Source organism: Cyprinus carpio, chromosome B21 (assembly GCF_018340385.1).
Source record: "Cyprinus carpio isolate SPL01 chromosome B21, ASM1834038v1, whole genome shotgun sequence".
Classification (NCBI taxonomy): Eukaryota; Metazoa; Chordata; class Actinopteri; order Cypriniformes; family Cyprinidae; genus Cyprinus; species Cyprinus carpio.
Window position 1 is genome coordinate 11,163,897 of NC_056617.1, and position 24,221 is coordinate 11,188,117.

General features: G+C 38.8%; 1 protein-coding gene across 1 annotated transcript in view; it reads left to right on the forward strand.

The window, feature by feature from the left end:
* The first annotated feature begins 1,209 nt into the window (after positions 1 to 1,209).
* Positions 1,210 to 24,221, forward strand: part of efna5a (ephrin-A5a) — a 47,972-nt gene continuing 24,960 nt past the window's right edge. Inside the window, exon 1 of the mRNA XM_042747540.1 lies at positions 1,210 to 2,094. Coding sequence (XP_042603474.1) covers positions 1,970 to 2,094 — 125 coding nt within the window. The 5' untranslated portion in view covers positions 1,210 to 1,969. The remainder of the gene's footprint in view (positions 2,095 to 24,221) is intronic.

A 24,221-nucleotide genomic window follows, 5' to 3' on the forward strand; every position in this document is an offset into this window, starting at 1 on the left:
GTTAGTGTCACCACCAGCTTAAACACTGCTGGTAGAAATGACTTTTTATGCCAAAGAATGGCCCATCATGCAGGCACAGCTTCCCATTGGTTTGTATTTTAGTACTTCAACCCTGGAAATATGTACAAATATTACTATGTCTATGAACAGGACATTAACAGAGGCCAGAGACAGTATGAGAATAGACGCGCAAGCAGAGAAAATACAGGCACAGCAAGCTCATTGTTTGCGATGTTGGAAATATTCTAAGAAAATCCTAAATATTCAGTTGGCGTGGAGTATTATATGAATGTAGAAGAAAACTCACTGTCTTCAGAAAAGGCATTTTCCTTTCATCTGACCTCCTATAGTGCATAATAAAGTAGTATTTATAAGTGCAGCGCTGCTTTTTTTACAGCGGTAACCGAGAAAAACACGGCTGTAAGCGCCACTTACTGGCAGAGAGTGAATTTGCATTTTTAGCATACTTTTCACAAAGCTAAACTGTTCATGCATCTTTGTATGGATTGTGATTAAAATGCAGTGGTTGACTCTAATTTCAAATGGCTACAGATTTTTTTTTTCTTTTTTCTTCTTTGTTTAAGGTCAGTTGAGCCTGTAATAAAGCAAACAGACATCTTGTTCAAGTACTATTTCAATATTGTCTTTTGCTTAAGGAAAAAAATTGGCAATCAGTATCAGAATCGGCCTATTTGCTTGTAATATATATATATATATATATATATATATATATATATATATAATATATATGTGTGTGTGTGTGTGTGTGTGTGTGTGTGTGTGTGTGTGTGTGTGTGTGTGTGTGTGTGTGTGTGTGTGTGTGTGTGTGTATAGGCCTATATCAAGATCAGTCTCACCAGTTATAGATTTTGGAAAGCATTTAAAACAAGTAACGGTCTTTTATTTATTTCGTCCTGCTGTTTTTTACGAGTCAAATGCACACATTACTGACTGGTTGTAAATATCGCGATGCAACATATTTTTTCTTTTTATATAGAAAATGTAATGTAAATGTATGCAGTAAAATAAATTTAATGCTTTAACAAAATATAGTATTGTCTAGCTACTAAAAAAAAAGCAGGAACTCTTTCAAGTAATAGCTCCCTGTGAATAAATTCTTGAGAATCACACGCCGTAAAAAGCAGTTCTACCACCTTTGGAGGCGGGATGTAGTTTTTGTAACCGAGACGCCCATCATTCAAAATGCAAACCAATGAGAAAGAGAGCGAGTTCTGGAACTGTACCGTCTCTCTCTCTCTTTCTGAGACAGCATGGCTCATGCACCCTGACCAACTCAGCTGCCTGGAAGGTTACTGTTGTGGACTATATCTTACCATTGAATCTTGAATACGCTGAAACCTTTGTGCGTTTCGTCCAGAAAGATAGCTTTGTTTCCTGATCCTAACCAGAAGACAGCGCTTCAGGACAGCGTCTACATAAATTCAGTTTATAAACGTCAAGGTCTGACCATACAAACAGAGCGCAGGTCTTCATTCACATGTTGGAGAATGAGGTGCCAGTGGACATACGCTGTTGTTTTCACTCACTCAAACTAACTACACTGACCAACCGCGCTGAAGATCTTAAGTCTTTTGGAATGAGAAGTGAATATTCAAAGGACCTGAAATTTGTCCAATTGTTTTAAGTCGATAAATCGCAAGAAAGGATGTGCTTGAGATGAACGCCTTATCAGACTGGACTACTGACAGACAGCGAGCGCATTAACCGGCTTCTTAATATCTTAGTATTCTTCTAATAATTTACATGTTACTGTGACTCTTTAAAGGACTCTGTCATTCCTTGCACTGCGGTCGTATAGATCTGTTTTCATCTTTTTTACAATAAAAGAAACATAATTTAAAGAGAACAAATTCCACGCGTGGGATATTCAAGGAAAAGCTGACGGGTCGCGCAGTTCTTTATCACCGGAACGCTGTGTCGAAGGGAGCTGTGACTGAAACTTTCAGAAATGCCGCAGGTGGAGATGTTTTATTTTGTGTTGATCAGCCTGTGGATGTCTGTGTTGGGCCTGGAACCGGCGTCTAAGGTTGTGGCGGATCGCTACGCTGTCTTCTGGAACCGAACAAACCCAAGGTGAGTTAGTTACTTGCGCAGTAGATAGTATACTAAAACGCCGTTCACTTCTGCCATTTAGAAGCACCAGAGTCCGCAGAATATCGGGCGAAATATAATGCCGCTGCGAACTGAACAGGTTCGTCAAGCCGTCAGGATCGTTTGAATAAGTTTCACTGATGATACAACAGTCACAACATTGTAAGGGCGAAACTTGTAACAAAATGAGCGATAGACAATCGACTGCGCTATTTTACAGTAAACTCTATGGCAAAACTAGGTACTAACATGGCAAGAAACGGCGCAAGGAATTGCGAAAATGAAGCGAATTGTTATAAAATCTGGACGTCTGTTGTAGGGGTTAACCGTAAAACCACACTAACAAGCAAATTAGTTTACACAGCTCTAATTATATATATATATATATATATATATATATATATATATATATATATATATATATATATATATATATATATATATAAACTAAAGCGGTTCTTTTTTTTTTTTTTTTTTACCTCATTCCAATAACTTTAGCCAGCTTATGAGTGGGATTTATTTCTGCTTTTGGGAGATTGACAGGCAAGCTCTCTGCTCTTTCAAAGTAAAAAGTCATTGCCCCGTGCCACTAGCTTGTCCTAGACATTGCTCTCTAGAATCATCATTAGAAATAAATATCATGGCTCATTGGTCAGTTGTTCTTTAAAATCCAATTTACCTCTTTGAATGTGATTTTGCTTGTTATCATAATTCTAAAAGGACACAATTTTATCAATTCATATTTCTTTTGAAGCATTTATAAAATGCGTAGCTGAAAATGGGCTAGTAATGGATTTCAACAAAGGTTTTCTAATAAGGTAATATAACCTTCCTGTGCAGTGAAGGGTGTTAATGAAAAATAGCATCAGGAGTCGAAAGAAGTACTTTTCTGGCTGAATGTGAAATACTTGAATAAGTTGATTTGATGGCTGTTAATAGTTTGGGTGTGTTAAATGTCAATGAGCTTTTTGAATAAGCCAGTATTCATAATGTAATATTTTATTATTCATGTGAGAAATAATTTGCTTAACAGCTTTTTAACAACTAACATATAAGAAATATATTTATATTGAAATTACATCAGGCTCGCTGTCCCCTTCTCTTTGCCGCAAGTCTTGAGTTGCCCGGAAGCGCTGTGATTCCAGCTCATCTCCATTCTCGGTTGTCCCTCTTCAGTTGCCATGGGGCTTTCTCTCTGCCCTGCACCCCAGCCCCATGCTGGCTTTACACAATGGGTCAAACCCAGAGAGGCATTTCAGGAGAGGCTGATGCCCAGTTGGGTGCATGCTCATGAGAGAGGGGTCACACGTTCAGTGATAACAGCACAAGGCTGCGGTTAACCATCATCGGACAGTATTGAGCTCTGGTTAGGGTGAATCTGAGGGCGAGCCCAGTTTCTATAGCTTGGCAGAAATGTTTTTTTGTGTGATCATGAATATCTGCGTGTGTGTGTGTGTTGGAGACTCCCTGCCTAGGTTTTGTCCGAGCAAAATGAGGCCCCTCTAGCAAATAAATGATTTAGTTTAAATGAGTATCTCTCATTCACATTCATACACTCACCCAATGGCCTAAATCAAATCTTGCTGTGCTGTATAATGTAGCAGCACTCTTTGGCAAGACCTTGGGGCCCCGAATGTCACTCATAACCCACAAAACAAGTAACCTTCTGATCAGAATGTGTCTGTACATGGATCTCGTGTTGGACTTTTTCATTTAGACATTGATTTAGACTATCGGACCCTCTAAAGACCAATTCTTTGCTAGCTTTTTAGATGTTTGATCGGTTCATTGTGTTGTGCCGCATCTTCCTCTCTTAATGTCGCTCATTAACATGGCTAAATTACGAACATTAGAGACAGCTGTGCAAGAATCCAACTCAAAGATTTAGATAGCCGTGCCATGAAATATTAATTAGTCAGAAAGATTGCCTATGTTAGAGCTTTAATTGAAGTTCTTAATACTGTAGCTCAGTGGCATTTAGTGACAAACAACATACTATAATAACAAGAAACATAACTGTTTTTTTTTTTCAAAGCACGCAGACAGGCTTATCTCTTAATCATCATTTTGCAAGCACAGGAGTTGCACTTTAGTGCAGTGGTGAAAATACTGAGTGATTGCTAGCATTTTCACATGAGTGAGTACGGCGGAGTCTATAGAGATTCTTTAGAGGATTTAGTGGGGAATGGCTCCTTTAGTTTTGGGCCTGAGATTTGCAGCGCACCCATTCATATGTAAGCCTCTGTCTTGCTCTACATATGGTGGTCTTACAAGCTTCATTGGGTTTCGGAGGCTCTTTTTTTTTTCCTCTCCAATGCGGTCCACGCAGTTTGCAATTACAAATTCAATTCAAGTTGGCAGATTTCCTCTGAAGTTTTCCAGCTCATTCTCTGATTAGTCATTTCTTAGTTCGAGACGTGTTCTTACGCAGGCATTACTGGATTGGCTTGAGATAGAGATCTTATTGTTTCATTCTATATCCTGTGTTTCTGAAAAAGTAGTGTTCGTGTAATCCAGATATGCGATCTACATTGCAATTGCAATTGCATTTTTTTCTTCTAGTTCCTGGAATTTTAAACTCAAATAAGTCTTATGTTGAAAATGAAACCTGTTTATTTGTTGTTGATAGGCAGGATCAGTCAGGAATCAGTATTGAATTCCTTGCTTAATCTTCTGGCTGTTTGTGTATGTGGTGCCATGGAAGCCGATACCGCTGTCCATCAAAGAGGTCTGTCCAATGGACCTAACAGCTGGGGAGAGGGATTTCAGCATTCTGACGGAGTCCCGTTTTTATCACTGATAATGCCTCTTAAATCTCTCAATAACAGATGTGGCACTTTTCCTACAGTTTTTGAAGCCTTCTCAGTCAGGTGGTGTAGTGAATAGTACGCCCGACCTCTTTAGACTTGGGTTTTTTGTAACATTTCACACTTTCTCGGTTGTCTTTCCCTGCTCATTTCTTCACTACAGAAATGGGAAATGTCATGGATCTCCCATAAAGCCATCTCTTTTTCACCTCTTAACTCTTGCTTGCGCAATATGACCTCAAATGGTTTCCTTTTTGTGCCGGCTCAGTTTTAATCCCCACTTTAAAAACAAAGCCCATGGTTTGTGGTTTGTGGCCAGTTGATATTGTGATAGCTGTTCGGTTGTATTGTGTGGGGTTCAGTTTGTATTGTTCTGCATGTTTACCCTCCTTTTCCCTCACTGGCACTTCTGGCCTCCTGCTGCTCGGTTCTGCTTGGAAATTTAAATAGGGAGAAAAAAATCATGTCCAAATATTGACTGGTCTGAAGACCCCGGTCTTCTCCCAGCCCACGTGAAAGGGTGCCATTGTTCCTGTCTTAGTGGATCTTTGCCAGAGTTTAAAGTATTTAGGCTCTTACATGCAGGAAGTGCATACAACGTGGCTTGTAGAAGGAAATATAGACCGACTAAAGACTGGAAAGAGTTTCAGATGGGAACCGCAGGCCTCTCGGTTTGAGTCCCACAATCACACCCCATCCCGATTAACCCTCCAAGGCTGTATGGCGGTGTGCTGGCGCTCTCAAAAGATTTGGGGTATCGGAAGACTCATTCCGGCAGAGAGAAAGTTCTCCTGCAGGGTAACTAGAACATCCTGCTGTTTGATGACCCCTAACACACCGAGAGGTGCCTGGCCCCCTTCCTTCTGTGCTCAGCTCTCGCGTTCCGCTAATAAACTGTCAAGATTGCATCTCAGCAAGAATTCTGGGAGTGCCTCTTTTTTTAAATTAAAGTCAACCAGTTCTCTTTTCATTTTACGAAATCACGCTTGAGTCATCACAGCGATCGCTCGTTTTCTCTGAACTTTAGATGATAACTGATGCATTTCGGGTCTCTATGTTTGCTCGAGGTAAGCTCCTCATACACAGTGAGCTTTTAAACTGTGAGTGGTGAAATGTCTTTGCTGGCGTCTTTGAAGGCTTGGCTGAAGGTATTAACAGAGAGGCACTAAAAGGCTTAGGAGGTCATCGGCCCATTGTGTAAAGATACAAAACACTTCCTCTGAACCCCTTCACCCTTCTGTGTCTCCCTCAGAGAGCCACGACCTCAACAACCATTCATATTAATCAGCTTCAGACCTTAATGACCTGATAAAGCTCCTGAAAGGACCCTAAAGTTTACTAAGCCTCCTTGATAAGAATTGAAGGAAAATGTAGCATGTGGTAATGACCACTTTGCGCATTCTTTCACCACGAAAGCACGGAGCGGTTTGCTCTTTGTGCCCTTCATTACGGCACATTTAATCGCAATGAGAAATAATGAAGGAAGCATTTGTTCGACAGGCTAAGCTAATAAAAATGGACTGACTTGGCAAGAGTTAGCATAAAAAAAGCAAGAAAGAACAAGAAAACGAGAGAAGAGGGAGAGAGAGAGAGAAGGTTTCATAGCTTTAAAAACTTGTCCCACAGATTTAAACTTGGTCTGTAACCTTAAAACTCCTTTTACCTGCACAAATGAGGGACTTTTGGCTGAAGAATACCTTAAATCTTTCTTTCTCATCCAGAAAAAGAACCTGCAAGAATTCTTTGAGGCTGCCTACCATTAAATATTTCTCTTATTCAAAGCATTAAAAAAATCTGATGATGACTTTTTTTTGTGCTGTGGTGAAGGACATACATCTTTTCAAAAAAAAAAATTTGGCTGCATTATTGCGAACATATTGCAATTATGGCTATGGTGGTGCTCCAACAAAATCAACAGATTGTTAATTAAATATTGAGAAAAACACAATGTGACGTGTTCAATTGACTAAACCTTTTATGGACGAAAATAAAAGCACAAAACTGCATACTTTCCAAGGATAATGAAGTAAGTAATTGATTAGTTAATTTCTGGATAAACCCAATAATAATAATTAAAAAGACACTTTATTTAGGCTGTTAATTGCTTAAAATTTATTTGCCTGATGTTTTTGAATGTTCCACATTCATCAATTAATATTTAGAAATGTTTCTCTCTTTCAAAAAAAAAAAAAAAAAAAACAATAACAAAAAAAAAAACAAAGGTCAAAATAGTCTTTTTGGGATCTAGATGTTCTCGTGACATTCTTGGTTTGAGATTGCGGAGCAGTTTATAGTAGACGATCAGTCTGTGGTAAGTGGTAAAGCATTTCCTTGTTACAAATTTGAGTACGCTCCGAGCGTTGGGACCCATAAAATATTAAACGCTGTTTGCGATCTCAGAGTCAAAAGTCTGGCCAACAAACCTTCACACGCAATGTTGAGAAAATGAGGTCAATGTGACCATCATTGGAATCTTGAGGTCAGCGTTTTGCGGTGGATGACTTTTTTGGTAAATTAATTTCTTCTCATTTACTTTGAATACTGTAGATTTTACCCCAGATTATTAAATAGCATTAAATCATTTTCTCTCTGTTTTAGTCATTTAATGAAACTTTCATCACATTTGTCATTATCTATGAGTTAGTTGCCCGTCCTTTCTTGTCAGTATGACTAGTCTTCTAGCAGACGTAGGAGTGTACAAGCGGCCATTTTCAATCTTGCTTCCATTTTGTGTTTTGAACGGAACAGCAGCAGATCTGGGAGTAGGTTTTCTTCTTTTGTAGTCCTTTTCAGCCCTTTTTTTAATATGTTACAGCTGATTTCCTTCCAAACTGTGTTTAATTTAGATCTTGCAGTCAATCAATGCAAAAGAACGAACAGTTTATTGATCCCTATCAGTGTCACCCTAGTATGTCGATACCATTCCAAGCAAGTAAACTAGTCTTAAAATGTTTACGTTACTCAACACAACTCGCCACATAGATCATAAACCAGACTCGTGTGAACGTACGCTGGCGCTTTGGCACTAGTATCACTGGTAGGGGGAACATGCTGGCAGACGGTGGAGTCATGGAGGCATCCACTCCTCTTTTATGTATCTGCTGCGGCCAGGCCTCAGTTATTCTTGTGCATAATTGATGGAAAAGTTAGAATAGCAGAAGTAATGCGATGAGAGGGTGCAGCGAAGCGGCAAGGCGGACAAGCGCACTGCTGGCAGCCGGGAGTGGGATCGCGTGCGTGGGGCAGCAAACATTGCAGGGGATGAGAGGGCAGCTGGAGTAACAGGTCATCACAAAGAAGCAGGACAAAGTGTCAGCCGCTAGTCAATCAAGCACTTCCTATTCTGTAAGTGACCTTCTGGCTAAACAAACACATGGAAGATACGTGCCGGTCAAACTGGGAGCTGTTCGCCTCGTTGGTGTGACCGTAAACAGGACTTTTTTTTTTGTTATGAATAGTGATGCACTGCTTGTTCATTTGATTTGTAATGCAATGAAAATGGCATTTTCAATATGCATATGGGCGTGTGCCATTGTTTTGAATCCTTTGAACTCTCATGTGAATCAGTGAAACTGCAGGCGTGCTCTCACTGCTCTTGTGACATGTTATGTGTCACACCTTGAGCAGTCAGTACAAAGAGGTGCTAATGGGTGAACAGCCCTACTTTGTCTAATAGACAATGAGCCGCTAACCAGTATCATCCTGTTTCAAAGCGGCCCCGCGACCATTCAGGGAGTCTGCAGGAAATTAAGGTTTCTTCCCCTCAGGCTTTCTTTGAATCATCGTGAAGCACTAGTTAACTGAAACTAATCATTATTGGTCCTCCCAGTTTGATCACTCGGACTGTAAGAACTGACGTAAAGCAAAACATTGAAACTGGAAGTGTCACATTTTATTAGACTGAATAATTAACATTACCTTCCTGCTTCAGTATGTATTGCAGTATATCTCAGGAATAAGGATGTGGTCAGTGATCAAAAAAAGAAGCTTTGCTGCCTTTTTTGGTTTGCCAACATTTTGAAGCATGAAGCAGGGGGAATAATCCCAAATGTGATTAAAAACATGAGTAAATGCACAGATAAATCTTTTCTTTTTAGGATTAGGATGGGAGCTTTTGTTGGTTTAGAGCTGTTGTGCTATTTATTATGAATTTGAATAGCAGCTTTTATGGCTACATATATTAAAATTTACTGTAATTTACAAGATACATATGAATACTTTTACACAATGCATACTTACGAATATTTTCTTATTTGTATTTGCTAGCATTTAAATGTGTTTTAAAAACACCTTGTTTTTTATATTTCATGTTTCTATATATATATATATATATATATATATATATATATATATATATATATATATATATATATTATGTTTTGCTTTAAAAGTTGCTTATAATTCTCCAATGTCTAAACATGCTAAATTCTAAACCTATATGTCTGTTTCCCAACAGAAAGTGTTCAAAATGATTTTTCATGTTATACAATAAATTTAAAAAATGTATGTTCCACCGTCATTCATCCAGTAAATTAATAACCGTGCATCTACAGGCTTAATTAGAAATCTTATCCAAAAAACGATAAATTTGTCAGGAGGAATTTTGTGCAACCACAAGACATGAACAGAAATACGATCCCATTGTAACTCAAAGGAAACCATCTGTCTTGGACATAAATGTTATTGCGATGCCATAAAGGCTTCCGATGGAAACATAAGCACTAAATGTGCTCAGGAAACAAATAAACCATTTTTATGGCTGTACCTACGGCCCTCTGGGCATTTTTGCTTCCCTGAAAAGACACAAAGAAAATCCTTCAAATCATCACCTTCTAATGTTCTCAAACCTGCACACACTAATTTGCAGCAATTTACTGTTTTAATAATTACAGGATTACACTAATTATAGTAAATACAATGTAATGAAAGATTTATATATTGATATATAATAAATATATTTTTAAACGTAGATTTAATGTCATCTTTTGATAAAGGATTTATGTGTCAAGTATTTATGTGATCAAATTTATGATACCTTGATTCCAGGCTTTCATGAACAGATTAATATTGTATTATTAAAAAGGATTTTTCATCTTTTTTGGTTTTTAGAAATGAATAGAATTTTCTTTGCTATAAATATGAAGCGTTTAAAGTCAGAAAGATTTTGTTGTTTTGTGTTTTGTCGGCCTGATGAGTATTTGATTTGGAAAAAAAAAGTCTCAGTATCTTGTGACACTTGGTGTGGATGTGATGTGGATGTGACGTGGATGGATGTGGGAGTTCAGTTGTTCAGGTCTAGACACGCAATACACATGGGATGTTCAAGTGCTACTGTTATTGCCAGCCACAGATTTTCTCTATAGCCAGTTTTTTTTTTAAATTCCCATAAATGTAATTCAGTTATTTCATGTAAATTCTATCATAACATACACACCAATTTATCTTTTGACATTTATAATTTCTACATTTTTTAAACCAAAAAGGTTGTGTTTTAATATTTAACCATTTTTTTGTCAGTGTTTTTATTTGTAATTCTCAATCACGATTTACAGCACACTAATACGAGTATGTTTTAATGTGGCTGTTTACTATTGAAAACTGGGGCATGGAACAAAGCAATCGAGGGGAGTGGTTACCAGAACCCACCAATTGAATCATCAGCAGGGGCTCTGCAGATCTTGGGAAACCAATAAGGTTTTGATGGGTTGAGTATCTTCAGGCAGATTAGCATAGAAGAGGCCTGAATGCAGAACATATTCAATCTTATTGGCCTCAAGTTCACTTCAGGTTCAGGTGATTTGCATAGTAAGTTCATTTAAAGATCGATCACCCTTAAAAGCATGCCACTGTATTTCATAAGTAGAGAGAATGACCACTACCATCAAATTTACAACGTTTAATAGTTGGGCTAGCACTGGTCCCTGCCATCAGAGAGTGATTCATAAGTTATGTTCTCATATTAGCCTTCATATAATTCATACGCACTTCGGGACACCTAAAGTTTGCTCCGATGTGAAAGTGAGAAAGTTAGTGGATTCACAGGCCCTCTCATATTCACTCCCTTCTCCCCTCTCTTTCTCCGTCGCCAGTTGTCTGCCACGTTCACGGACTCTGTCTTAAGGGCTGATATCAGATACGGTGGGGATGAAATGGCTTATGCTGGGCTGTAGCCCGGGCTCAACCGAGTTCTCACCCCTTTTTATTGTCCGTCTTAACTCTGATGTCACTTCCATCCCCTCTGGCGACCCTGTTGAACTGATAATATCTTTTGTCGGCAAGTCCCTTGTAGGAATAATCCCGATATGCATACCAGCCTTTGAAAGCAAGGAATATGTGTTATATGGGTGTTAGGATACAAGCTCACAGCCACTCTCAATTTTAGCCTTCCCACTGGGGGAATGAATCCCTGTCTGCCTCTGTCTCATCCCTGATGTCTTATAATGACTTTGTGTTTTCTCTTTTCTGCATTTGATTATTTTGCCTATCTCCCCACTCCCTGCCCGGGTGCGATATCACACGGTGGCCATTGAATTCGCCATATGGAGCTGGTACGGCGGAGCCTATTGAGCAAATCACTCAGTCCAGATGCTTTTCAGATGATTGTGTAGCACGGTGCGATTCTAATGCGAATCTCCGCTTTTGCCCAGACAGACGCGCTAATTTCATTTGGTGCGCGTGGGATGAAGACGTGCTGTTGAAGACAGAGCCCATTGCGGTCTTGCTTATCTGGGCCGGCACGTCCTACCACATTTGCACCCTTTTAATCTGACATCCTGGACGCTGGGTTTTTCACTTGTGGTGTGAACGTTATTTAATGATGCTGAAATGTGATAATTTGTACAAAATGCCAGTTCATAATGTTATCACATTCACATCGCATTGAAGAAAAATGAAAACGTTGCATTTGCAGTCTCATTTTTCACAGCCCCTTTGTTGTAGGCCAGAATTACGGCAGAATTAGGTTTGTTGGAGCCGGTGTGGGAGTTCAGTGGGTTTAATTGTTTATGGTTTTCTCAGTAAGACAATGAAAATTGTGATTGTGAGGCCAAATAATACGGTTTATACTGACCTCATGGCACGTAGTTTGATGGCGAAGCCAGAAAGGTCAACAACCGCATGGCTGCGGCTTCCCATCGCTCTCTTTACTTCAGTCCATTAGCACCTCCAGCCAATGGGCTTCCAGCCTGAGCTAATCACCACTCTGAGATGTTTATGTTGCATTTAGGATGTTTTATCTCTCAAATAAAAGTGTTTGATAAGTGTTTGAAAAGACAGCCAAGGGTAATCGCTCAGGCCATTTCACAGACTCTCGTGCTTTAAGAAGTAAGTCCTGCTGTAAAGATCAAAGTCACCTCTAAGTTTTTTTCCGTTCTCAAACATCTGCTAAATTATGATTCGCAGAAGAAAAAAAGAGAAATTTGGATTTGTTCTGATTTGGTCTTCTGAATGTCCTCTGCAAATTTGCCAATTGCACATTTGGTCCGATTGTAAAATGGTGTTTTTATTCATTGTGAGAGTGTATGTGTGTTTGTGTTCAGTCATTAAGGTCATTATTCAGCTCTGTTGGGTTGCGGCTGCACTCAAATAACCCTTGATGGCACAGAGATTTGCTTTATCAAGGATCTTTTTTTGTTTTGTTTCAAGGATAAGTTTACTGTCTGAGACTCATTGAGGGCAAAAAAAGTGTTTAACCTCAGGACAATAAAATCTTTCAGCCAAAGTACCAGATTTACCACTATAAAATCATTATAATTTACATATTCGCCTGACTTCTTTATATATATATATATATATATATATATATATATATATATATATATATATATATACACACACACACACACATACACATACACACACACACATCCACAGTTCACCTCAGTTTTAATGTAGTGAAAATAACTGTAGTAAATGTGGTATTTTGGCAGCACAAATAATTAGTGATGAATTTAAATTAAAATCTATAGAATCAATCAGTTCAAATTACATTTGTGTTTTCTAAAAGAAAACCAATTTTGAATAGGATATATAAAATGAATGTTTAGAAATTAATTGTGGCTTTTAATGAAGAGTTTCTGTAAGGGTGGGGGAAAACCAGCAGAATAATACCTGGAAATGTTGTCCACACCAAGATTGATGGGCATAAATCACATGATGTTCAAGCCAACACCATGAGTCATTTTAATTCCAAATCAAATGTGTAATCACAGCAACAACCTCTGTGGTTTTCTGTGTTCAAAACAAACGATTGGAAATGAACTGCAGCGCAGAGAGCGGGGCGAAGCTGAAGAAGGCTGTTTTCAACAGAAGGCTTCCCAGAATTCTCCAATTAGACCGATGATATAATTACACTGAAGAGCCCACTTTCTTTCAGGTGCTAATTGAATCGGTCTGTTTGCCAAAAAAACTCCCATTCTAGCGGAGAGAGAGAGAGAAAGAGAAACTGCTTGGGCACATTCCTGCGTTAAGCCCAGGAACATTTTTACAGGGCGTGAGGACAGTGTTTTCAAAGAAAATATGTGTAACTCTGGTATCTGTGCTGGTATGTGAATCATATGTTGTGCTCTCCCAAGGCCTGTCAGATGAGCAACCTATGACCTGCCGCAAACATTAGGTATAAATAGCACTTAAGAAAACAAGATTTGATAAAGAGTGTGTGGTCTTGCTCTATTGATTTTTTTCTGCGAAATGAGAAAGGATGCTACATTAGTAAATTTTAGTAACCAGTGAAATGTGGATATGTATTGGTGAGTGATGTACATTTATTGTGTTGATTATATTAGATCCCTCCAAGTAGTTTGAACTACAGCTGTCAGTTAATTGAAAATGATAATGAGTTAATCACACACACATATAAATATATACAGCACAACATATGCATATACGTAATTACATATATCAATTATTTGAAAAATATATAAAAAATATAAAATAATAAAATATAATTAGAATTAAAATAAAAATGTAAATAAAATAAAATATATAAAAATAACTCAGTAATAAAAAATAAAGATAATTCAAAGCTTTTAGATGAAAAGTTTGACTAGACTTATCAAAATTACTCATGAAGTTGGTACTTCAAGCTTGAACTGCTCCAATACTAGAAAAAATTAATTTGTTAAATTAGTCAAGGGGCAAAATTAAGTAACCTTTTTAATTCTTTTTTTATAATTAATCACAGGAAATGAAAGTTTTTAATTAATGTTTTAAAACATCTTAGTTAAAATTTTTGAGCAATTCCATCAAATATTATTTTAAAATTTTAATTATTATTATTATTATTATTATTATTATTTTAAAAAAAGAAAGCTTCTTGCCATGAAGATTTTTTTTTCTTTTTTTCTTGAATAACAAAATTAATATATAAAGTTAACAGCTTTTTTATACATGATCACAAGAAATGAAAGGCTTTATTCAGAAAGTTATTTAATGGGTGTTTTAAAAAGTCTTAGGAAAAAAGTTTTAGAATTTCTTTTAAATACTAGTTTGAAATGGCAAGTAATGTTTTTTTTTTTAAGTACACTAAGAGCTTGTTTGCCATTTAATTTTAGCTGTTCTTTTCTTGCCTTGAAGATTTTTTTGGTGCTGACATGGAGTTAAAAAAAAAATTGCACAAAGTTAAAGTAAAAAGTTGACAGCCCAAGTTTCAAATGATCCACTTTACTTGAGAATTTGGTTTAACTTGCCTAGTTATAAAATAGCACTTACTGGCTGTTTGATGTAACAGAAGTTTGTAGCTAGCACAAAAGCTGCAACCTCTCTAGAGAGTTTTGGTTCAGTGGCTGAGACCATAATCGTGCCTGCCTTGTTTAGCTTCTAACTGACGACTGTTTCTCGCTAAATTCTGTTTGGTTATGTCTGAGCGCATTCATTTCCAATTGAAATAGATGGTCTGTGGAAGCAGATGAAAGAACTGTTGAACAAAATCTTTGTAAATGAGAAGAGACAAGTAGCGCATTGGTCCACGTGGTGCGCAGTGCAAGGTGTCTAATTGTGTCTGACACCTCTCTCATTGGCACAAGTAGGAGGTTTCAGCACATCAGCAGGATCTAAGCAGGAGCCGAACTCTCATATGACTCACAGAAGTCTATTGTTTGGTTTATGTTCTCGATAATGTCGTACGATACAAATTTGAGTTTGGATTGATGTCAGCACCTGGTAATTTAGGAGTTTTCTTCCATTAGTTGCGTAAATAAATATCTCAGTGTGCCGTTTGTATTGTCTGATGGGGACAAATAAACAAGAATGTGAGTCGGAGTGATTGGAATCTCATGCCAGAACGGCGGCTCCTCCCTTGTGTGTGTGTGTGTGTGTGTGTGTTTGTGTGTCTTTTCCCGCTGAGCAAGCAGCACAGGCTGTTTCTCACAGATGGAGGAAACTACACACCGAGAGTGTGACTATCAGCACCATCACAAGGACTTTTCCCCTCTTTATGGTGTGCTCCTTCTCACCCTAGCCAGTGAGGGGGCCACCGTGAATCAAACGCCCCATGAAAGCTGAGTCGAAGGTTGTCTGCTGGTGTAGACACGTGATAATCGGTAGCCTCGCCTTTAAAGTTGCCTCTTTGAAATTCACAGTCAGAATCTTAAATCATTTGGTCCTATCTATTTTTTTTTCAGTTTATCGACTGATCTAGAGTTTTGACTAACAAGGCAAAAGATTTCAAACTTTCAGTCTGTGTAAAACATGGCAGTTTTGGGCATAATCAATTTGAATTTGAATGAAACAGGCCACGCTACACAGAAAGTTGAAATGGAATTTAAATTGTAGAAACAAAAATTTTACAGAACAGTAATTCAATCTATCTATCTATCTATCTATCTATCTATCTATCTATCTATCTATCTATCTATCTATCTATCTATCTATCTATCTATCTATCTATCTATCTATCTATCTATCTATCTATTTAATGTCTGTCTATCTATCCGTCAGGCCTCTATCAACAAAATGATCCATACTGACCCCATACAGGCCCTAAAACCACAAAGAGCTGTCTAGCGCAGCACAGTCCACTCACCAAGACATTTATCTCTGATCAGAACCAGACCTATACCATTGCAGCTATGAAGAGAGAAGATATTACCTCCTTCCCTCATCAGAATTTTCTGGGAATGAGAGTGGTTTACAGGCTCTGGTCTGCTGGGCTCAGGCTGATTGAGCTATGCAGTCCAGGCTTCAGTTGTGGCTGCAGATTGTCTGCTGGATGTGCATATAACGGCGGTGATTAACACGGCCTGTCATCGTGCCATGACGTTGCATGGACAGAGAGCTTCTTTTATGGTGCTGTATTTTGCTGAGTGAATCAGGTTATAAAACTGTCTCTGCTAAAGAGCCCTGCTCTCAGATCTGTTTGCAGACTCTCTTTTATGTATGTTGCCCTCTTGGCTGCATATGTCTCAGTGTTGTCTATTTTACTTAATTCAAATGCCCTGCTACTGAAAAATGATGGTTGAAGGACAGGCGCAGAGGGCGACCAATCACAAGGAATTGTTTATTGTTATCATGGCTGTTAGGTTTAATGGTTTAATTTTTAAAATGTTGTTAATGCAGTTATATTGGCCAAATAGATTCTTTCTTATACCAGACATTAATATTCAAACATTTTGAGTGTGTCAAATAGTGGTGCATGACCTCATATGTAGAAATACTGTAATGCAGTTTGTTTCAAACACACAGGGAATATTCTTAGACGCACAGTGGAAAAAGGGACTTCAGGGTGAGCATGAATCACAAAATAAGCATGATCAGTGATCATGTTTATTTTGTGATTGCTGTTGTCATGGTCACTGTAAACATGGTAACGTATTTGTTGAACTGTGGCGAGGCACTGTTTTGACAGACTATTTCGTTAGGCCTTTCCATTCGTTTTACTGATCCTGGCTGCTGACTTTAACCTTTAAAAGTTCCCCTTAAACATAACTCACCCGAATAAGCTTTACCACAAGCTGAGTGACACGCTAAATGGACGTTTCTGTGTTCATTGTGCGCGAGCATTCGATCCCAGATTTCCTGTGGGAATTACACAAACATTTTACAACAAAAAGGATAGAATTCCTCACGTTTTAAAAAAAGGGGTCAGCGTGCATGCAATTGTGGTCTCGCCGAGTATTGTGAGCCGGCCGGTTTCTTTCTTTACATTTCATGCTGAATGTAGTGAATCGCCTATTAAACCTGGAGGTGCCCACAACATAAAAGGCCTCATTGTGACACCAAAGAAATCCTTGTGACACCTAATCACAAAATAAAGAGAAGAAAAAAAACCTGGCACCTCACACCAATCTCCCCGGGTTATCTTGAGCGAGCGTGACCTTTGTGACATTGATAGGATTTCACACACACACGCAGAAACGCGCCAATACTGACCTACGCAGACACACACACGCACACATCCACACAGACGCCTTTCATATGTCTGTGCCTCTGTGGTTTTATATGTGTGGGACTGAGCTCTTTGAAGCTGTGAGGATCATCAGGGCAGACGTCTCCGTGGTGATGTGCTCTCCTGGCCGTTTCTGGAAATAAAGCTCTGGAATGACCTCAGGATTGGGGCTCCTCCAGAAAAAAAGCATTTTATATTATTTTATACAGCATGTAACCAACCAAAAAAAAAGCATCTATTTTGCGTTTGATGGCTACTGTGCTTAATAAAATTTGATGGGGCATTAAAAGTATTGCATGCCGGTTATTAATGTCTCGCAGCTCTGCCATTGGCTGGAATCGGTCTGGATTTTTCCCAGCTTTTCAATCCAACTGACATTAGCCTCTAAAGCAAAGCCAAACATGTGCTTTCCCTTAACGCTGGCCTGACGATAACCTCCTGCGCCTCGCACTCAGACGGTCCTATTTTTCCACGAGCTGTAAATAAAATAAACATTTCTTTCTCTTTTATACGTACAGATATGGCGTGTCTGTGTGCGTGTATGGTCGGATGAATGAGGTGTGTCCGTCCTCGGCTTTAAATCTGTCAGAACTGAAAGCGTTTAGAGGAAGTCTGCATAAGCTGGTCACGGTAACTCAACCCTCACCTCATCATCGGCACAGGTGGAGTTCGGTCCAGAACTCAGCCCTATCGGACCCCCATCTCACTCCCACACAGAAATAAGGGCCTTCTTTCTCTCCTTCAGAGCCAGCGAAATGGCTCGTGGCTTGCTGAGTGATGTCTCGGTAATGTGTTTTCTTGATATTTAAGGAATTAAAGGGATAGCTCATCCAAAAATTATGTCGTAAATATGTCATTTACTCACCCCCATGTAGTTCCAAACCTGAATGGTTTTCTTCTGCGGAACACAAAAGAAGATTCTGAAGATTTTTTTTTTACTGTTTTTGTTCATACAATCTTGAATAAAGGTTCCAAAGGGGGGTTTTCACAACCAAAGAAGAACCTTTATCAGTGAAGAGTTCTTAAAAGAACTCTTATTTTGAAGAACATTTTATTAATCCAAAGAACCTTTTTCTACTATAAAGAACCTTTTGTGGAATGTTAAAGGTTCTTTCCCCACAGATGCTAATGAAGAATGAAAGTAAATGGGGTCCAAAACAACATTGGCTCTTTTATTTTCATTTAAAAAAAAAAAAAAAAAAGGTTTTGAAATACCTTCTTTCGTGATTCACAGAAGAAAGTCATACAGGTTTGGAACAACCTGGGGGCGAGTGTATGATGTCAGAATTTAGATTTTTGCAAGATCTATCCCTGTAACTTCTGCAATATTCTTTGAAAGGTGAGTTCAGCTGTTTTTAAACCATCTTGCACACCTGTGGGTACTGAAACCCTGCGGATGGTAGCCATACCGTATAATCCGGAACACCTGGATGGGTTTGTGTTGGAGTAAAATGTGGGTTATCACAATCACCTGCCTTGCTGGCAAAGCAACTAAGCGCTGTTTTTATGCGACAGAGGGATTCTATATGGATCAGTTGTTCAGTAGTTTCGAATTGAGCCTGATGCAGTGTCATACCGAGCCATCCGGCTCTCATTATCTCTTGAGAAGTGATGTCACAGGAAACCGGGCTGTCTGACACTTTGACCTTTCCTCTATTGAAATCTACCGGGTCTCAAATGACACTCATCATAACATGACAATTGAGAGTCCTGTCCTCCAGCGCTGGCGGTGTGAATGTCAGACACACCGTCTTTCCACTCGCAATTCTGTCGAGGGAAGAAAGACGGAGCCTCGATCAAAAAAAAAAAAAAAAAAAGGATCAGGTACATGGTTGTGGTTCAGACTACTTATTCTTCTCTTGATCATTTTGAACAGACAGTTGTTCTCATGCCAGCCTTGTGGGTAGATAATTAGTATGTACAACACATCGCTAGTTCCTTAAAGAAAGTCCTTCCAGGACTCTTTTTAGTTTTATTTTGCGCTATCGTCCGCAGGGTGAGAACTTTGGGTATCGAAGGCATTATCAGCATTCCTGTCCATTTATGTCTCTTGGTCTTATTTACATGCTGTATCAGCTTCTGAAAGCCCTCTTGAGTTCTAATTTACAGCTTGATGGCATCGGGATCAGATGGCTGAGGCCTTTGCCAGCATTGCCTTAGGTGAGGGGCGGAGCCTGGCACTGTTTGCTCAACCCTCCTCAGCCTTATGCACAGAAACTGGATGAACCATGACGCTCGCTGGCGAGTCATGTGGTGTCATTTAAGTTCCAGCAAAGGTCTGCGGCGTTTAGCGATAGGATCATGGCTTTGTGTTTTGTTTGTGCCGGAGTGTGTGTCTGTCTGTGCTCCCACTCTCATTTTGCAACTCAGACATCCATAATAATCCCATAAAGGCGATTTAAATGCATTGTGTAGCTTAACTATTGTTGTCTGGATGAAAAAAAGCCCCATATCCTCTGTGATGCCCCATGTGCTTTTGATGAAAGAGCTGTGTGTACGGTTATCTGGTCATAACGGTGGAGGAATACGACTCTTTTTTTTATGCTCTTCCCCTCCTATTATCACAAAGCACCTGGATCAGATGCTTCCTTATTATCTTAGATCTGTGCAATACTCACAAATAAAGCCGTATATCACAGAGATGTGCTTTAAAAACCTTGAGCGTTGCCAGCTAATTTTGCCAACGTTGAGACTTTTCAGACTTTTCATTTCAGAAATCTGGGCAGAATGAGGGCAAATAAGGACGGAGGATGTTCTACACAGTTAGGAGAAAAAAAAGGGAGGGAGGGAGTTTTTTTTTTTTTTAAAGGTTGAGTTTTTACACACATTTTGATTTCCACACTCAAGCACATCGGTGTGGGTGCAGATTCTGCAGGGTGTGATTTATTAGTGCTGTAGATCTCTTTTTCAATAGAAAATTGCCTTTGAGCTACTTGTCCAACAGCACTGTAACTCGTAACACCTCCTTGCCATACGCACGTGACTACGTTATTCTCTCCTACACTACATTAGACTGCTTATTTGAAGGGCTCATCATGGAAAACTGCACTTTGTGGGACAATATGAATCACTAAAAACAACCTATTTGGTCATCAGCAAAATATGTGACTGTTACAGACTGGAAGCGGAGAGAAGAATGGTGTTCTTGAAATTATAATAAATGCTTTAAAATAAAAGAAATTAAAATTTTATTAAATATTATAAATATTACATTAGCCAAAATATCCAATTTTATATATATATAAAAACAAGTGCATGTAATGTATGTGTATGTATATGTATATAGAGAGAGAGAGAGAAAGAGGGAGAGAAATTTCTTCAAAAAATACTATATTATAACATATAGGATATGTTTTGGAGAATTGAGAATTTTTTTAATATTTATAATATTTAATAGAACAGTAATACAAAATAATATTTGTTAAAATATATATGAATTTTATGAAAAGAGCAAAAAGTTTGAAAGGGAAAAAAATTGATTGGAATGGTGTTGGAGTGGAGTGATTACAGAATGCACTCATGCATTCCGGTCATCAGAAGATTGTGGCGTCCCTCAGCAGTGACATCCTTAAATTTAGCATTTAATCATCAAGTGTGCAGAGACAATTCAGGAGAGACTCTAAAAGTCCATAATCCATTGTCTGTGGACTGGCTTGTTATCTTTGTCATAGACAGAACATTTATGATTCAGATTTATTAGTCTTGACCCCATGGATTATTACATAGGACTGTGCAATGTCAGGATGGTGTGTTGAGTGAAAAGAGGCCCCTGATCAATACTGCTCAAGTGCTCTCCATTTAGGTAATGGACACAGAGTCATAACTATCCACTCTGGATGAAGTGCCATAGGGTCACAGGGTGATCCTTTGTGTGAGACAGGAAAGGGATTTTCACCCACGCATTGAGGTAGAGCGAGAAGTTGGTTCCTGCGTGAATTCCCAGCTCCCTACAATTTAACGCCATTCTCAATGGTGCTCCGACTGTAATGGGCCGTTGAAGTTACGAGAGCATACAGAGCAGTGTCGTTAATTTGTGGGTCAGTGTTTTATAAGGTATTTTCTGCTATGCCCTTTTATTTATTTATTTTTTTCAAGCAAATGACTGATATACAGACGACCACGTTGTTATACCAATAGAATTCATAAATGAGCTTGCTGTATAATTTCAGTGAAACAGCAGAGCTATTTAACAGCTGCATTTCCCCATGCTAGAAATTAAAATGGAAATCGAATGCAAAAGCATAACCTGTTAAACTAACTATTTGCCTTTCTTTTTCTCTTTGTCTCTCTATGTTTCTCTGTTTCGGATGACTTGTGGAATCTCCTGCTTAGGTAAGAGGAAGCCCCTTCCTTCATGGCCAGTATACTCTGTTGTTATATAATTGCTTAAATAATATTCACACTAGAAGCACAACAATAAAAGCTTGTGTATATTTTGTAAGTATCATGTCATTAAAAAAATTGTAACAATTTTCAATAAGGTTTTTAATGTAAACATTAATGCAATAGCTACATTTACAACAAACAATATTTTTACAGCATTTATTAGTCTTAGATAGTGTCATTTTCTACACACACACACACACACACACACACACACACACATACATATATATACGTAAAAATATTACAACATAGATAAATGCGTTAGGAACCAACAATTAACAAATATGGCAAATGTTGTTATAAATATAAAGTAAAATCAATTAAATTGAATAATTACTGTAAAAAGTACTGCTAATACATAAATAGTGTGTGTCACAACGCATTAATGTCACTATTGTAACATGTTAGCAAAAATAATTTTCTTAATCTAATTTTCTTAATAATTTTGCCTTGTTGTCCAGTTAAAAATATCTAAACATTTTTAAAACAAGATTAGTTTAGAATCTCAATTTTTTTAGATTAACCCATCTTGTCCCTTGCAGGTAGAACTTTCCCTGTTTAGCAAAACAGCACGCAAACATTTTTGCTGTTAGACGACATCTGCGGTGTGTTAACTCCGTTCAGTAAAAACACGTGCAAGCCCTGTAATAAATAAGCAGCCCATGGCCGCACGCTAACAAGCCCAAGCCCAACAACATGCATTAGCCATGCCAAGCTCTCCGGAACGCCAACCGGGACACAGAGACTCAGAAAGCAGATGTGCACCTGCCGGAGGCTCATCTGGCTCCCCTCTCTGAACCTGTGTGATGTGGGAGTTATTGATGGGTAGCCACCGTGCGCCGGCAAGCGGTGCGGCCATTAGCGCGTTACTGGTGAGAAAGGAAGAGAGAGAGGAACAGTGGGAGGGTAAATGTGGGAGTGTGTGGGAGAAAAAAAACAAGTCTTTCAGGACTCATTCATCAAATAGGTCCACTGAGCTCCCCTCTGGACATGATTTTTAGACAGACTGAGAGAGACTGTGTGAATAAGAATCATGAGTACATGGCGTACAGTCTCTGTCCATCAGTCCTCACTTCTCAGGAGATAACAGATAGCCCTGAAAGAGGGTCTATGCCTTGTGTCAGTAGTCAGCTGTTTTGTTTCAGGATTATAGAGGTTGAAGAAAGAAGCGCATATACCATCCTTTGGGATTGATGCTCCATCTGTCAGAAACCAAAGGTCTGGCGTGTCTTTTATTAAAGGCGCCCATTTAACGCCGCTGTCTGAAGTTGTTTTCTGTTTGTGCTTGTTTGTTTCATGTGAAATTGATTCATTCAATATATTTTTATAGCTCTGCGGAATTCCTTATAAAAATTCAGTCCTCTCCCTTTGAAAGCATATCGTTGTTTTATTTGGGTTTGTGTCTTGTAGAAATTGGAGCTTATTTGCTATATTGTGGTTTGTGAATTCATCTGCACTGCTATTTTACCCTCTGTGCTCACTTTAATAGATCTTTTTTTTTTTCTCAGATTTTAATATCAGGTAACTTTTACTTAAATTGAGCTGCAGAATTTAAAGATGGATCCCTAAGGACCAGCATTAGAGCAACTGTTGGGCCAGCTGCCCTCCTTCTGGCCTGTGGAGGGGCCACGAAAAGTTCTTATCCGCTTAGGTCAGGGTTGGAGGTGTGGAGAGATGAGACTTTGAGCCGAACCATAATCAGGGCTCATCGGTGCCTTCTGCATTCCCACCAGCCCAAGGTGTCCATCTGAAGAGACAAACTGTCAACACAGAGGGTCGTCTCCTGGGCCACAGATTAAATTCCCACATTCCAAAGATAAACATAGGGGTCAGTCCTCAATGTTGCGGAGGCTGCAACACATTTGCAGGTCTGCTAATGAGGGTGTGCTAGCCAAAATGCAGATATGTGTATCTCCTTTTCATGTGTCACTGACAATGTCTGTTTGTGTTCACCTGTCATGGATGACTTGAAGTCCTCTCCAGAAGGAGTTGGTGTTTGGGGCCCTAGCTGCAGTTTTTGCATGGAATAGTTTATTTAAAAAAAAAAAAAATCCAGTTTTCACGTTGTTTCAAATGGAGTTTTGAGAAATGAGATGTTATGCAAAATGTCCAAACTCTTTTCTGTATAATGAAACAGAGTTTGGTTTAGACTCCAGCACAGTAGGTGGCAGTATTTCACCTTGACATTGGTTGCCACTAGTCATATAAGATACAAGTCATCATACAAGACAATGACGCAGTGTGTGTAGCTGTTTTATCGAAAAAAAAAAAGTAGGTTCAATTCATCAGTTGTTTATTGGATGAGGTTTTAATGCAAGTTTGCAGTTAATTATAAGGTGATGGGTCAGGTATATGTCAACAGAGAGAAGTCTGTAATTTCATCAGAAATTTGAGGTTTGACATTTTGAATAAAAATTGCAATGAGGTCTGCCGATAGCCTTGTGGGTAGCTTGTTGACATGATGTGCTGTTGCGCTATGGATGTCCCGAGTTCAAATCCCAGCTCAATGACCTTTCCCAATCCCGCCCCCACTT